The 17137-nt window shown below is 50.9% G+C and overlaps 1 protein-coding gene across 1 annotated transcript in view; it reads right to left on the bottom strand.

The window, feature by feature from the left end:
- The window catches only part of OXSR1 (oxidative stress responsive kinase 1), a 633421-nt gene that overhangs the window by 182602 nt on the left and 433682 nt on the right, over positions 1-17137 (bottom strand). The window contains exon 11 of the mRNA XM_078665259.1: positions 7793-7915. Within this exon, the coding sequence (XP_078521385.1) occupies positions 7793-7915 (123 nt within the window). The remainder of the gene's footprint in view (positions 1-7792; positions 7916-17137) is intronic.

Below are 17137 nucleotides of genomic sequence, written 5' to 3' on the forward strand. Positions count from 1 at the left end.
CCGTTGCAGAATTGTGCCTCAGGCGGGGGCACCGAGGGCCCGGAGCCGGGCGGTGCAGGCGGCGAGCAACCGGGAGGAAATCGGGTGCCGGGTGGCTGAGTTGCGGCCGAGGATCAGCGAGCCCAGACCACAGGCCAGAGACCGGGGAAGCCAGTTGCCAGCGCACCCGGCCGGAAGTGTGTGCGGCCCGGTGGTGACAGACCGGAAGTGGCCGGGACTGGTAGGAGACCCCGCGGAAGGCTCGGCGACCTTTCTTGCCTACGCTGGCTCTACCGGTGCAGCGCCCACGTTATCCTGCGCAGCTGGTGGGGCGGAGGACCTGTCGTGGACCGAGGCGCTGTGAGGAGGGAACTGGAAGGGTACGGTGAGGAGCCAGCAGTGATTACCACCGGAGCGGGCAAGATCCGCGGGGGTTGCGGAGTACCTGGGAGCTCTCCCCCCCCCCCCCCCCTCATTTCCACCGCCTGCGTGCGTTTAGCAGGGAGGCAGCACCAGGCGCTACGCCTGCAATGCAAATCTGCGCGACTCCAGTACTGGGGGACACAAATGGTGGACCGGTGACTGCCTACCAACTTCCATAGCATGGGCCCGTGGTAACGCCCAGGGACACACTAGACACGAGGCGCTCCCAGTGACACCCCGGAGCCATAGTGGGACCCCGCACTGCTCCATAGCTGTGACCCTGCAAACGTAATTGGGGTGAAGCTACCGGAGGGGGCGGAAAGCCTGGCGGGGCAAACGTACCGTGGCTGACTCTCCACCATCGTTGGGGGCGTGATCCCCTTCTACATCCGACTGTCTGCCCTGGCAGTGCTGCAGGTGGGGCCGGGCCCGTGGCTGACCTTATCTCTCTTGATCCGTCCCACCAACTGACCTGCTGCGCTCTACAGTGGACATCATGGCAGCCAAGGGCGGCACGACCCAGACACGTATCGAGAGATACACCAGTGATAAAACGGCCTCCCCTCCGGTCGAAGGACGGCATGCATCTACGAGACCGGCGGACACTGCAGGGTCGAAGAAGGCAACCCTGGACGACGTAATGAGAGCTCTCACGCAAGTCCAGACCACGGTGGGTTCGATCTCGACGGAAATCACCCTCATCCGAGCAGACCTCCACAAAATGGCCGAAAAAGTGGGCTCGCTGGAGGTTGTCACGAAATCACTGGTGGAGGATGTCTCGGAGCTCCAGACTGCGATGGAGGCAGTTGTGGCTGAGAATAAAATACTGAAGGACAAGCTGGACGACCAAGAAGGACGCTCCAGACGGAACAACATCCGTATTCTTGGAATTCCAGAGTCGGAAGGTACTAGAGCGACTGACCTTTTTGTGGAAGACCTCATCAAGTCGCAGCTCCAACCGAAAGGATTGTCATCGTTCTTTTCGGTCGAGAGGGCGCATAGAGTACCTGGTGGTCAGCCTAAACCGGGAGCACCCCCTAGACCAATCCTGGCGAGACTATTTAACTTCCGAGATAGGGATGCCATCCTACAGGCTGCGCGAGTGTCCCCACCTATAAAGGTCCAGAACTCCACCGTGGCTTTTTTCCCGGACTATACAGCGGAGGTGGCCAGAAGAAGGAAAACGTTCATGGACGTCAAAAAGGAACTTAGGAGGAGGGAGATCCAATACTCCATGATCTTCCCGGCGAAACTGCGGGTGGTAGCGGAAAATCGAACCTGGTTCTTTGACAATCCAGAGATTGCCCGGGACTGGCTGGACGGATGGCGGCCAGCCTCACAACCCCGCCGTCAGGGGCGAAGTCAAAGGGGCCGACTTCTGGTGGACCAGGGCGAGAATCGAGGTGAGGGCTTTGAAACCGAAAGAACTTCGCCGCTGAGAGACAATGCTGATGCTGATCTGGAGGTTGATGTTTAGTGACCCGGCAGGTACGAGACTATTTTTGACACTATGGCTGCTGCCTGTGCTGCCGTGCGCACTGGCCTGAGGGCCCCTGCAGAGGGTACGAGGGGTTGCTGACATTGGAGTACTCCTCACCCCCGACGAGCAAGTAACTTTGTACTTTTACTTGGGTGGGTTCAAGCACTCTGCTGAGTTGGGGTGTCGGGCAGTTCTGAGTCCGTGTGGCAGGGAGGGGGGGAGTTTTGGGGAGGGGAGGGTTGTTGCGGTTTCATGGTTTGTATTGTTCGACTCTGCTAATCACATTGGTATCCACATTTGTCGCGTTGGTCTGGACTACGCACGCCGAATGGCCTGATGTTGACTCGAAGACGCCAGGCCAGCCACTGCTGGCGAGGGGGGAATGCCCCGGGACTGGGTACTCATCAGACATGTCACTGCCAAGCCTTACAGGTCCTGGGTCTCTACATACAGATATACAATGGCGGGAATGTCCCAACCGAGTAACGTGATAGATGCTCCTGGAGTGGGGCCTGTGCCTCCGTTACAGATTATGTCCTGGAATGTGAGGGGCCTGGGGGATAAGGTAAAGAGAGGGTTGGTTCTTCAAAGTATTAGACGGTTCCACTGCGACCTGATCCTTCTTCAAGAGACACACTTAGTTGGTGCAGCTAGTAAGGCTCTGAACAGGCGGGGATACCACATGATCGCACACTCTGACTTCACTACGGGGTCTCGTGGGGCTGGCATCTTACTGAAGAAAGCGTCTAAATTTATTTTACAGGCTACCAAGATCGATAGTTATGGGCGCTTTGCGGCAGCTTGTGGGCAGTGGGAGGGAGTCTCCCTTAATGTGGTGTCTGTATATATCCCCCCGGCATTGCATGCGGCTGCACTTCCGGACCTGGGGAAGTTCCTTCTGGAACTCCCGGACGGAGACCTAGTGGTGGGAGGAGACTTTAACGCGTTGGCCCATGCTACGAAAGATAGGTTCCCGGCCCGGACACAAACACCTGGTCTGTCCAGATTTAGTGACTTTGTTGAGGCACAAGGGTTGGTGGACATATGGCGACACTTGCACCCCGAGGATCTCCAGTACTCCTATTATTCTGCTACACACGACTGCCTATCTCGCATTGATTACTTCCTCACACTGGGGGGTGGTCGACTCACGGTGGAGGATGTATGTATTAGACCTCGGGGTATTTCAGATCACTCCCCCTTGACTATGTCCCTGTCCTGCGCAGCGATCGCTCGTAAAAGAATTTACCCCATTTACCCAGGATATCTCAGAATACCTCAAGTCCGTAAAGCGTTGAAGAAAACAACCAAGCTATACTTCGCGGAAAACTTAGGCACGGTGTCCTCCCCTACGACTTTGTGGGAAGCATATAAAACAGTGTTCAGGGGCCAGGCGATTGCAGCGATAACGCGACATAAGCGAGAGCAGAAAGCTGAACTGCTGGCTCTGGAGCTGCAAATGGAGCAAGCTAATGCGGCCCATATGGCGCTCCCGACGGAAGACACTCGCCACACACTCCACCTCCGCCAACAGTTGCATACCGATCTCCTCAGAAAGCGAACGGTGGAAAACATTGAGACGACTGCGCAAAGAGTCTATGATGTGGGAGACAAGGCCAACAAACTACTGGCTTGGCTAGATAGGAAGAACGAGGGCGGCAGGCACATTTTACAATTAATGGATCCGATGGGTACGCCCCATACACGTCCCTCCGAAATTATCGAGATCCTGGCTGACCACTACCAGACGGTCTACACCCCACTGGAGGTTGTCACTGCGGAAGCTGCGGTAGCAGCGCTGCAAACCATACCGGTCGCAACTTTGCCTTCGGAAGCGATGGCTGAATTGGAGGCTGATCTGACGGAGGAAGAACTCCGGGCGGCCATTGGTGCATTACGTACGGGCAAGGCGCTCGGCCCTAACGGGATTCCAGTCGAGTGGTACCAGTCAGTTTCTGACACCCTGAGCTCGCCACTCCTGGCCATGTTCGCGGAGTGCAGGGAAACGGGGGTTTTGCCCCTGGATCAACGGGTAGCAACCATAGTGACTGTCCCAAAACCAGGTAAACCACCCGCGGAATGTACGTCGTATCGCCCGATTTCACTGCTTAATGCTGAAGCTAAAATACTGGCGAAACTCATTGCGAACAGACTGACCCCACACTTGCAATGTCTGGTCCACCCGGATCAGTCGGGCTTCATGCCACACAGAAGCACGGCACTTAACCTCCGACGCGTGCATGGGGTGGTGGCGCGAGCCCACTTACTGCAGGAACCGGCGGTCATTCTGTCACTAGACGCCAGAATGGCTTTTGATATGGTGGAATGGCAGTACCTCTTCGCGGTCCTGGCTCGTATGGGCTTTGGTCCCAAATTCGTTTCGTGGATCAAACTACTCTACACGGATCCGGTGGCACACGTAGCGGCCAACGGCCACATCTCTCGAGCGATTCCCTTGGCTAGAGGGACGCGTCAGGGATGTCCACTGTCCCCCTTGCTGTTCGCCCTCGTGCTGGAACCACTGGCTACTGTCATTAGGGCCACTCCCCTGCTAAAGGGTCTCACGTGGGGAGACGCCTGGGAGGACAGGATATCCCTATATGCAGACGACATGCTAATTTACCTGTCCCACCCGGACACGGGCATCCCGAATTTGCTGGCGATCTGCGACGCGCATGGATTACACTCCGGATACATGATTAACTGGACGAAGTCAGTCGTTTACGTACTGAAAGGCCCGGTGCCAATCCTTCCCGATAACTGCCCGCTGGTTATAGCTGATACCTCGTTTCAATACTTGGGCGTCCGGGTCACTAGTGACACGGCTACGTTCTATGATTTGAACTTGGCGCCCCCTCTTACCAGACTACGGGCGGATGTGCGACACTGGAAAACCTTGCCCCTTACGCTGTTGGGACGCGCGGCGCTATTCAAAATGAAGGCTTTACCGCGCCTCCTGTATGTGCTAGAAAACACCCCGATCCTGGTTCCACCATCCAATTTCCGTAAAGTGACGGTGCTGATTTCCGAGTTGCTCTGGGGAGAACGTCCACCCAGAATTGCGCACACGAAGCTTAACCGTGGATGGTACGACGGAGGGATAGCCTTACCTAATATTGAGCTCTACTACTGGGCATCGCAACTCAAAGTTATTAATCACTGGTTACACGTTACACAGAATGACCCGGCGTACTTCTCAGATAGAACGCAATTGGGGACACACAGTTTGCTGGCCCCGCTTTATACTCCTACCCTTGCGAAGACACTGCTCGGTCCAACCAAACACACGGTCACTATATGGCACAGGGCACTGACACGACTTAAGTGGAAGGGAGTCTTAACTAAACTTACTCCACTGTGGGACACTGCACAATTGGGCTGTCTTAGATCAAGTAAAGGTTTTACTCAGTGGGATAATATCGGCATATCGACAGTGGGAGACCTATGGACTTCTACGGGAATGATCCCTTTTCCACACCTGCAGCAACAATATGCATTAGGTCCCAATGAAACTTACCGATACATACAGATACGACATGCACTCATGGCGGTCATTGAGCCGGGCGCTAAAATCCCGGATTCCTCACCTCTGGAGGACCGTCTCCTCACGGAATTCATGCAAACACGCGCCACCTCACTCACATACCGTAAGTTATTGAATAATTTACCTGATCCCTTGCAGAAGTTGAAGGAACGGTGGGAATCTGAGTTAGGGTCCATGGATGAGGTAGAATGGAATGCCGCTCTGGCATCGCCACGGGAGGCGGGTGTGTCGGACCGATTCAGGCTGATACAGCTCAAAATACTGCACAGGGTATACTACACCAGGTCCTCACTACACAAAATGCATAGGGCAGAAACCCCGTATTGTCTTAGAGAGTGTGGGGAGGAAGGAACATTACTACACACACTTTGGGAATGTCCTCTTATCTCGAATTACTGGCGGCAAATCATGCGCACTATTTCCCAAACCCTTGACACTTCCATACCGCCAGACCCACGTCTATGCCTTCTGAATGTGTGGGAGGGGGTTGACCTGCCGCACCGGAGACAGCAGTGGGTCACCATTGGGACTATGGTAGCCAAGCGCGACATTGCGCAGAGGTGGGGTGTGGCGGAAATCCCTACGCTGGCGTTGTGGTGTAGAACGATGGACAAACTGATGATTGTTGAACGTGCAGTTTACAAAATGAGGGCTAACCCGCGCAAGTGGAATGCAATCTGGGTGGCTTGGAATAAGTATAGGGGGGACCTCTGTGAGCCGCTTCCGGAGGATGAGGACGATAGCTCAGACGAGGGTGAAGACCTGGAGGACTAGATTGAAGGGAGTGGGTGGATAGACTGGCGAAGTTGGGGGTCGAGTGCCAGGGATAACAGTGGAGCGGGTGTGTGGAAGGAGAGGGGTGATAGCATAGGAACCTGGTCCTAATCAAGTGACACTGGGATATATGGGTAGATTCGACGTAACTGTCCTTATTGGCATGAGTCTAAAGTTTGGATTGTTTGTTATAAAAAGCATAAAACAGTAAGACGTCTTACCAACTATTGATATATCATGATTGCCTTATGTGTTTTGTCAAACATTTGCTGCCGGACCGGAAGGATGTCGGCTAAATAGCTGTGTCACAATGTACAACCTTGGCTGACCGAGAACTCATTCCCTCCACTGTGTTGTACAATTACTGTAAGTTTGACAAATGCTAATATAGTCTTACCAAAAAAAAAAAAAAAAAAAAAAAAAAAAAAGAGTTCTGCGAGTGCTTCAGTACTGGAATTCCGATTAAATCACATATCCAGAGAGAAAGTTTGCAATCTGTACATGTGTCGGTACTGATAGTTATCATGATGGAAGTCAGGACAGTGATGCAGTATAGCGTTTTGGATCTATCAGCACTAGATTAGCATGGGAACAGCAAATCAGCAAAAAGGTTAACTGTGGCGGCATTCATTAAAGGTGCCTTGGTACTGCAGGTTAAATACATTATCCAGTCCTACACATCATTAAATCAAACTATTTACTTAGTGATTAACCTGAAAATCTGACACGGCTCTTGCCCTCAAACGCTGAACAATCCTGCTTTGGATCATCACCGAAGATCCTCTGGACATACCATGTTCGCTTTTACTTTCTGGTTTATAGAACAGCAGTAACTAAAACTTGATTAGTTGGTGGGTGCCGACACAGAACATGGTTTCATAGAAAATCAGCATTTGGTGGTGGAATCAAAGAAAACCAGGACAGACCAATCCTTTTTGCAGATACTTCAACAGAGATCAAGCACAACCAGCAGCAAAGAAGTGAATGTTGACGTATGCAGCGGCCCTAGAGGAGGGTAGGGGCAACAACTGGTACCCACAGCAGAGGCTGAACAACTTCTGGCACTACACTTTTAAAGGGAAGTTTAGCACCAGCTACAAAAAGGTACAATGCCAGAAGGCAGATGCACAAATGCAACATTGAGAAGATAATTACATGCTGCTATTGTGCAGAAAGGGTCCCTACTCTCTTCGAGAAGATGGAAAAGCGCAATTGACCACTGTAAAAAAAAAAAAAAAGACTTATTAAAGGGGAGCCCTCAAGAAGTATTGAAATCCAAAATAGGATATGTCCTTCCAGCGAAAATAAAAAACATGCTCAATTCTCACGAGGCTTCAGGGTACCTACCAATTGCACTGACTGAGTATTTACCTTTGTTAGGGATGAACAAAGAGTGTTTGACTAAAATAAGCCTCTGTAGGAACATACGGAACATAATCGTATTGCAGATCGTTGAGCGAAACATCAATAGGAGAGACAAATTTAAGACTAATTTGAGGAAAACTGGAAAATCAAATGTAACATTTTGGGGGAAAAACAGAAGCTGTTTTAGTAACATCGCTAGCAGCGCTGATTCTATTTCATTGCCTCACTCTGAGCATTGCCACGGCAGCCTTTCCTTCCTCGCTTTCTTCGTCCAGCTCATCGTCACTCCACTCCCAGCCGCCATCTTCCGTTTTATGAAGACGTCCACTGGACCCAGGGACTCTCCGGACCTAAACAGAAAAAAAAATCCAATCATCATCTTTATCTTTATTTCGGTTTGAAGAACCATAAAAGCTGACGAGAAATTCAATAATCACAGAAAAACACAAAGTTGCAAGCTCAATTTGCTACAATACAGTTAAGTGGACTGGTGTAAGTTTCAAGCCATTTTACATTCTTTATCACAAATGGTTGATGAATCTAACAAAATATCCTCAATAATACATCTGCATAATAAAACAGATTGCCAGAAAGAAATATCCCCAAGTAGCTACAGCTAAGTCTGCTATGCCATCCGGGAAAACGAGAGTAAAACCAATAGGAAGGAACTCATACACGTTAGTTATCACCCCAAAAAATAAAGTACATAGTGTATATTGACAAGCAACATAATAGATAAACGATTTATAAGTTCATAAGACTTTTACGCTAAAAACGATATTTAAGATGACTAAAAACATTACAAAACAATGGGTAAAACACAATTTATAAAAAAAAACTTAATACGCTGTTTTTCAATCCCCTGGACTGAGCAGGACTGACCGTACACATTTGGAGACATCCGGCCCCCCTTAATGTTTCTCCTCAGGTGTCCTAACAGTGGCACTAATGCATTCGGACCTCCATATCCAGGATGCCTGGAGGACTCTAACAACCGCAAAAACCACCAGCCTAGAGGTGTCAGATCTTACGAGCATGGTGGCAACCAACTAACTCCTTATACTCAGGAATCTACATAGGGGCAATAGCCATTTTCTCCTATGGGCATCAGATGCTGAGCAAAAGAATAAAAAGTGAGATCGGTTTTCTCTAGGTCCCGTTACCCGCCGGGCATCCTGTACTCTGGTAGATCACCTTTGCCCTCTTAGCACGTAAGGCCATAATCGGTAAAGACTGCGATCTAAATTGTAAGAACAATTTCCTGACCAGAACGGTAGTGATCTCATGATCGTGTACTCATAGCTGGGTGACAACTAAAACTCCAATCAGAGTGTACTCTGCACTCGTTCGACATTATCAGGGAATATATGTCCCAAAGTTAAAACTTTCGATGCAGTTTTTATTGACTTAAGAGCAAAATCAGTGACCAGGTAAAGGAAAGCAAAGTGAAACAGTAAATGGAAGGGGCAAGCTTTATACCCTCTAAAGTGCTGCGCTTTGCCGAGACAATCGCTCTTACAAGCCACAACCTATGCATACTACATTCCTTCCCGAGGATTTGTATTTTTAACTTTTACTCCCCACCCAACTGCTTGGAGTTGCATGTGTAAAACAATTTCAGGCATTCCTGCAAAGACTTGGTCCCACACCTAAAAAGTTCCAACAAACCGCTGCTCACCAAAACACCCACTTACCGCGTGCTTTTGCTGTGAAGAAGCAAATCTATTTATCGTGAAGGTATGGGATCAGGAGGAGTACCACTGACTACTTCACTGCTTACCGCGTTTTCAATCAGCCTTCTGAACTGCTAAATACAAATAATCCACTAGATGGCTCTGTTTTGCAGTAAATGAGTATTCCCATTGGCCAAATTAAAACTGACATTGATCCATTGCAATTTATAAAGTATACGAACATCAAACGGAGCCGCAGCACGCAGGCAGGGGTTCTAATACTCCTGGCTGGAAGGTAAGAAGGAAGGGAGCGTTGCTAAAGCTCAATGTATATCTGAGAGGAGGCGTTACATGCCTGAAGCAGTGTAGTAAAAGCGCCCCTTTCAGCTGAAGGGAATATCAGGGACCCGGTCCCTAGCCACATTTGATTTGATTATGATTTGATTATCGGATTTGTAGAGCCCACGAATGCCCGAGGGCGTCTTGTCGCAGATTTGAGGGTGAGGTGGGGCAGCATTTTGAGATACACCACATCATGCATGATTTGATCTGAATTTGTAAATTTGGGACCGGCCCCTACCTGCATCCGTGGCCCTTTCAATAATCTATGGGATAAGTGAAAAAATAAAAAGTCTGTGATGCTCAAGTGTCAATCAATGAATTCCTATCACAGGATACACAGCGACAATTTAACCTACCCGGTACCCACTACACCAAATACATTCTTCTGACCTTGTGAGGTGCATTATTCCAAACAGTCCATAACAATCCCAGGGCCTAGCAAGGAGGGTTGTTTTTTTTTTGTTTTATTCTAAGTATTATGCTATATTCAAAAGCAAATTGAGGACATTTTGCAAAATTCGCCTCTGCCTAACACAGAAGGTAACAAGAAAGGCAAAATGTATGATTCATGCATTCTGTAGGGTTCTCCCTTTAGAAAATGAGATCCAGGGTGAACCACACCAAATTCACCTTTTTCTCAGGTTCAGCAGTGAAGCATATGTTGGCAGTTTTGTACTCTATGCTACCCTCCAGGACCAACAAGTCGACAGTGCTATATAACATTAAAAAACCTACATACAGTCACACAGACACGGACATAATATAGGTTAGAAAGAGCATCACTCAGTAATACAGAAAGTATACTATTTTAAGTGTTGCAGTACCTTGTTATATATGTTTAACACTCAAACTTTTAAAAAACACGCACACTCACAGGATGTCATGAGTGATGTCACTGACCAGGTCATGAGTGACGTAATATGTATTTATTTAAAGGTTTTATATAGCGCTGGCTAGACCTGGAGGTTTCAGAGCGCTTTACATGAGTATCAGACAATAATTGCAGGTTACATCTTTACAAAGGTTACACAGTTATTAGAGCATGGCAACATAGTGACAAGTCAGGTTGAGACAAACAAAAAGGAACATATAGGTAAAGGAAAAAGCAGGCAAGGGGAGATATTACGGGGAGTGGGGGGGGGGGTTAGGAGCAGGGGAAGTAGACAGAGAATGGAGGAGGGAAGGGTTAGAGACACGGCATGGGAAGAGGAGGGGGGGGGGTGACGGGGACACAAACCGGTAGACGAGTCAAAGCTGCGCCCCAAAGTCCAGTAAGCTGTGATTCCAGAGGGGGTGGTATCCTTTCCCATCTCTGTTGCAAGAGGCTCCCTAAGTGCAATGGACTCTCTCAGAGGGGTCTCTGAGACTCCAAGGCCTACTTACTGCATCCTTCCCCAAAAAGGGGAGAGGGAGTGCTTTGGCAAGGGGTGCTATACCATACCGCAATTGTGAGTGGCTCCGCTCCCTTGGCTCTGTGGACTCTCTCAGCGGGTATGCGGAGACTCCAGCCTAAATATATTTTGGATCTTTTCCCAACAAGGGGAGAAGGAGTGCTTAGTAAAAGGGCACAAAAGGACAGGGGGCTAGGCGGTGTAGCGGACAAGGGGAAAGATTCAGGGGAGAGGGGATCGGAGCAAAGGAAGTAGACAAAGAACGAAAGAATGCTGAATGGGAACAGATAGATAGGAGACAAGGAAAAAGCAGAGTAACAGAAATACGATGGGGGGGGCGTGGGGGGGCGGGGGGGGGGGGGCAAGACAGGGAGACGGGGAGCAAAACTATGCCCAGTCCAGCTGGGTATAAGTGAAATGTGAGCCTAACTAGGACGTCTCTGTAAAGTTTGGCTTTTACATAGATTTTTAAGATTTTGCCAATTCTATTTCCGCAACTATAACGTCCCTGTAACCTTTGGATTTTTCAGTACATTTTTACATTCTTGAAAAATGTCCTAAGTGTAACCTGTTGAGGTGTAAATTCTGTGAATGAACATTGTGCCAGAGTTAATCCTGCTGGGCGTATTTATCCAAGAAGAGGCCGCTGTTTTGAGAAAAAAATCTACCCAACTGGAGTACTTTTTACTGGCCGATTAGTAAGTACTACCCCATTGGGTAAAATTATAGAGTGCATCGCCTACACTACAGCTATGTAAAGAACGCAGAGAAAATGTCTCCAGTGATCTTGTGCGTTTGCAACTTTGCCAATCTGATTGTTGCTCAAGCGTCTTCAACAGATAACAGATAACTTCATCCTTCTATCCTTGGCCCAGCAGAACCCTGCTGGGCCTAGGATAGAAGTAACGGAAGGACCTCAGAAAGAGGGTAGAGAGGGGATCCACAGCCTTTGCTGTGCACCATGCCACAAATTTGTTCCGACTGCAGGCGTATACAGTCTTAGTGGAGGGATGCCTGGATGCCAGAATGACATCAAAGACTTCGGAAGTAAGATCGAAAGCTGTCAACTGTCGCCGCTCAATCACCACGCAAGGAGGTGGAGGATGGACAGGTTCGGGTGGAGGCTCGCCCCCTGCTGCTACGACAGAAGATCCTCCCGAAGAGGCAGTCGGATCGGGGGATCAATCGCCATGCTGAGTAGCTCGGTATAGCAGTATCTTCGTGCCCAATCCAGAGTCACAAGGATGACTTGGGCCCGGTCGCGCCAAAACTTCTTCAGCACTCTGGGCAGAAGTGGTATAGGCTGAAAGGCATAAAACAGACCGTAACTGCACTCGCAACGAAAAGTGTCGCAGAGCGAGTGCCGCCTTGGAAATTCCAACGCGCAAAACTGATGACATTGCGCGCTCTCTTCGGTGGCGAATAGATCTAACCAAGGCTCTCCCCACTGCAGAAAGAGACCTTGCGCCACATCCGAGTTCAGACGCCATTGTGATCCATCAAGCACCGGCGGCTGAGTTTGTCCGCCCTGGCGTTCAGAGAACCTGCCAGGTGTTGAAGCACCAAGGTAATGCCTTGATGTTCCAGCCATGTCCAGAGGTGCAGAGCCTCCTGACATAGGATCCAGGACCCCGCCCCGCCCTGTTTGTTGCAATACCACATGGCGGTGGTGTTGTCCGTGAACACCTGCACTACACTTCCCGGACAGAGGGAAGGAATGCCTTCAGTGCAAGCCGGATCGCCCGAAGCTCCAAAAGGTTGATATGGAGCCGGGACTCCGACGGAGACCAGATGCCTCTGATCTCGCCTCTCCCAAGTGGCCTCCCCATCCCAGGAGGGACGCGTGGGGTGAGCCCGCCTTCAACAACCAGTCGTCGAAGGTAGGGGAAGACTGACACCCCTGGCCTGCGCAGATGAGTTGCGACCACCGCCATCACTTTGGTGAACACCCGAGGGGCGCTGGTAAGGCCGAAGGGGAGCACGGCAAACTGAAAATGCTCCTGGCCTACCGTGAACTGCAGGCAACGCCGGTAGGACGGGGTTGTGAAAATATGCGTCCTGCAAGTCCAACGCTACCATTCAGTCTCCAGGGTCGAAGGCAGCCAAGAGTCAACATCTTGAACTTCTCCTTCCGGAGGAAGCAATTTACGTTCCAGAGGTCCAAGATGGGGCGCAGGCCCCCTTTGTACTTCTTGGGGACCAGAAAGTAGTGGGAATAACAACCACGTCCTACTTCTGGCCCAGGAACCCATTTGATGGCTCCCTTGGCCAGGAGCGCCGTGACTTCCTGCAGGAGAAGCGCAAAGTGATCCCACGACATGCGGTGGAACTGAGGTGGCATGGCTGGGGGGGCAGACTCGAAGGGGAGAGAATAACCACGTCGGACAATTTGCAGCACCCACCTGTCCGAAGTGACAGAACGCCAGTGGGGGAGGTGATGTTGAATCCTGCCAACCACAGGCGTGGAGTGCACCCCAGAGCTCGAACTAGGAAGGCATTGAGGCAGATGCTGCGTGAACGGGAGGCAGATGCTGCTGGAGCAGAGGTGGGCTGACCCGCCCTGTACCTCCATGGCGGCCTCCACGCACTGAGGTTGGTTCTGCGCAGGCTTCTGGCTGAACGAACGTGCAGGGGCACCCGTTCCGTGGCCACGAAAGGGAGACGTGGCCGTGGGAAGACCTAAGGACTGTGCCGTAGCCTGCGAGTCCTTGAAACGCTCCAGCGCACTGTCGGCTTTATCGCCAAACAGGCGAGTGCCATCAAAGGGTATGTCCATGAGAGAGCTTTGGACATCTGGTGAGAACCCGGTAGATCTCAACCAGCCGTAGCGACGAAGCGCCACAGTCGTAGAAATAGCTCTACCCAGCGAGTCCGCTGTGTCAAAGCCACACCGAATGGCGAACTTAGCCGCATCTTTACCCTCTGCAACAGCTTGAGACAGCACAGCTTGTGTCTTTTCAGGACACTGAGGCAACACCCGAGCAACTGTATCCCACACCGCATGGGAATAGTGGCCCAATAGGCATGTGGTGTTCACCGACCGCAACCCTAAGCTGGCCGAAGAGAACAGCCGCTTGCCGAACTGCTCCAGCTTCTTAGAGTCCTTATACGGTGTGGCCGTGGGAAAGGCACTCTGGGACTTCGAAGCTTGAATGACCAGACTCTCGGGCACAGGATGAGTGGTCAGGAAGGCAGGGTCACCCGGCGCCGGGCGATGACGCCTGGTGACGTTCTTATCCACAGGGGCCCCTGTGGCTGGCCGCAACCAAGTGCCCAGTAAGACGTCAGTGAGGGCGTCATTAAATGGCAGTAGGGGCTCCGCCGAAGTGGACGCCGCCTGGAGCACCTCAGTGAGGAGATTAATTTTTAGGGCCACCGTGGGGAGGTCAAGATTGAGGACCTCAGCTGCCCAACGGAGCACCACTGTGTAAGAGGCGCCCTCCTCCATGGTAGGTGGAGGAGAAGCAAACCCCGGGTCGGAGGAGACATCAAGGCCACCAGCCTCCTCTAATTCATCCGCCCAGTCCTGCTCAGAGTTACACTGACTAGCAAGAGGGTCCTTGGACCCCTCCCAGTCACCCTCCATCTCCACCGTATGTGGTACAGGCTGTGGCGGTGGGGCAGGGGCTGGGGAAGGAACAAACAGCATCAGGAACGGCGCCGGACACGACCGAACCGGCGCCGTGTCCCAGTGCGGATCCTAGGCAGGAAAAAAATTGTCCTGGAACCTGGGCAGGGGCAGAACCAATGGTATCTACTGCGGCGCCAGAGGCGGAGCCAAGGGTGGCGATGATGACGGAGCGGCAGCGGGGGATCCTGTGGCGGCGAAGCCGCCGGCGACCCAACAGGATCCTTACATGGGGCCCGAGGGCGCGCCAGTGGGAGCTCGAGTCATAAACAAGCGGTCCATGGCAACAAGAAATGTTTGCATTTGTGGGGAGTCGCTGACGGACCTGGGTAAAGCGGGTAGGCTGCGGGACTCTGAAGGAGCCACGGGGTCAGAACCCCTGTCCCCCTCGTCCGCATCTGGGGACAGACAGGGGGACATCTGAAAGCGACAACACTTCTTCGCCTTCTTTTTATGTCGTCTCTTACCTGCATCCGAGGGCGAAGACTTGGAACAGAGGAGCGATGACGGTGGCCCCGCGAGCGTCCTCTGGAGTGGCCCCTGGACCATGAACGGTGCTGGAACGAGTGCCAGACCAGGCATCCCTACGTGCATCAGAGTAGATTCAAAACCACAGGATACAAAAGTCTCAAAAAGTGACTAGGGTACGTGCTCTAACCAGATCTGCGCTTAATGGTGCGGAAAAAGAAAGAACGGACGTCAGTGTGCATGGGTGGCACCTAAGTAGTCTCTGTGACATTATCTCGGCGCTTAAGGTGCCAGCGACGGCCGCGGAGCCGCACAACGCCACATACAGACGCGCAAGGGTACTGCGGACGAAAAAACTTCCCAGGTTTAGTCTGACACCTGGGGATATTCTAAGGTAAGGAATCTATCACTAACGTGTCTCTTTCAGATGAACAAGTTACATACCTTCAGTAACGCCTTACCTGGTAGAGACTATCTAGCCACTGATTCCTTACCATAGAAATTCCTAGACATCACACCGGATCTGAAATTTTTTTGAGAGCAGTACCCTTGCACGCTGGTAGGTGCTGTGGCGCAGTTCGGCTCCAAATGCATCGTCTGCGTTGTCTGAGCCGAAAGTGTCATCCGCAGCACCTATATAGGTGCACTGATGTTAGTTTTTCACGACTTTCCACGCCAGAAATGTGAAACCATGAACATCGACCACTGGTGTCAAAACTAGGGTCTGGACAGGGATTAGCCCTGTTCCTAGAAATCTGTCTGCATAGCGGGGAGGATGAGTGGGTTAGTAAGGAATCTGCAGCTAGATATAGTCTCAACCAGATAAGGAGTTATAGAAGTCTGATAGAGACTTCTAGCCACAGATTACGGACCTTAGAATAGTTACCATAGCAATACCCTCCCCGGTGGTGGGTCTGCAGACCAATTTCAAACAAGGAAGTCCTGCAGGACTGAACGGGCAAATTGTCCACCGCCTACGGACCAGACTGTGCAGACAGTAATATTTGGTGAACGTGTGTAGGAAGCCCACGTTGCTGCCTGGCAGATGCCCATGACCGAATATTTGTGAGCTAAAGTAGTGGTTGCAGCTTTAGCTCTGGTGGAATGAGCGCACAAACCTTCTGGAGGTTGCTTCTTGGCCAATGCATAGCAAATTTTTATGCAGAGAATGAGCCTGGCCTTTTTTCGCACCAACATACCCCACGAAGAGCCGGTCATCCACATTGAAAGCTTGTGTGCGGTCGAGGTTTAAAGACAACACTCTTTTTGGGGCCAGATGGTGGAGTTGCTCCTTTTCTTTAGAGGGATGTGGAGAAGAGTAAAAGGTAGGCAGTTTGATGGATTGGCGTACGTGAAATGGGGTAACCTTTTTCGGTAGAAAAAAGCCCCTTGCATGAAGCACCAGTTTGTCAGGATAGACTGATAAGTAAGGCAGCATAGAAGACAAGGCCTGCAGCTCACTTACTTCTACGGGCAGATGTCATAGCCACAAGGAAGGCTTTTTTAATCAGCAGAAGCCTGAGGGGACAACTATGGAAAGGCTCGAAAGGAGCAAACATCAAGAAAGTTAACACCATATTATGGTCTCACTGAGGCATGATAAACGGTGAAGGAGGGAAGAGATGAACAAGACTATTTAGAAACCTATGTAAAATAGGGGATTTGAACAGAGAGGGTTGGTCAGGCAGCCGCAAACAGGGAGAAAGAGCAGACAGATAGCCTTTAAGAGTGCCCAGAGCACAGCCCTGCTGCGCAAGGGAAAGAATGAAGAGTAAAACTTCAATAAGAAGGGGGCAGAAAGGAGATCAATGTCTTTTTGCACACCATGTTAAAACAAATGTTTTTCAATGACTGGTTTATACTGTCTTGGTGGAGAGACGCCTGCTGCAAGATGACGTTTCAAGCTCCGGGAGGAACGTTGAAGATGTCAACTACCACTACTCAATCTCCACGCAAGAAGGCGGAGACTGGACAGGTTCACTTGGAGGACAGTACCCTGCTGCTGCAACAGAAGATCTTCCCTAAGGAGCAGCCTGACTAAGGAGCAGCCTGATTGAAGGACTGATGGCC

This window comes from Lissotriton helveticus, chromosome 10 (genome assembly GCF_964261635.1).
Source record: "Lissotriton helveticus chromosome 10, aLisHel1.1, whole genome shotgun sequence".
Taxonomy (NCBI): domain Eukaryota; kingdom Metazoa; phylum Chordata; class Amphibia; order Caudata; family Salamandridae; genus Lissotriton; species Lissotriton helveticus.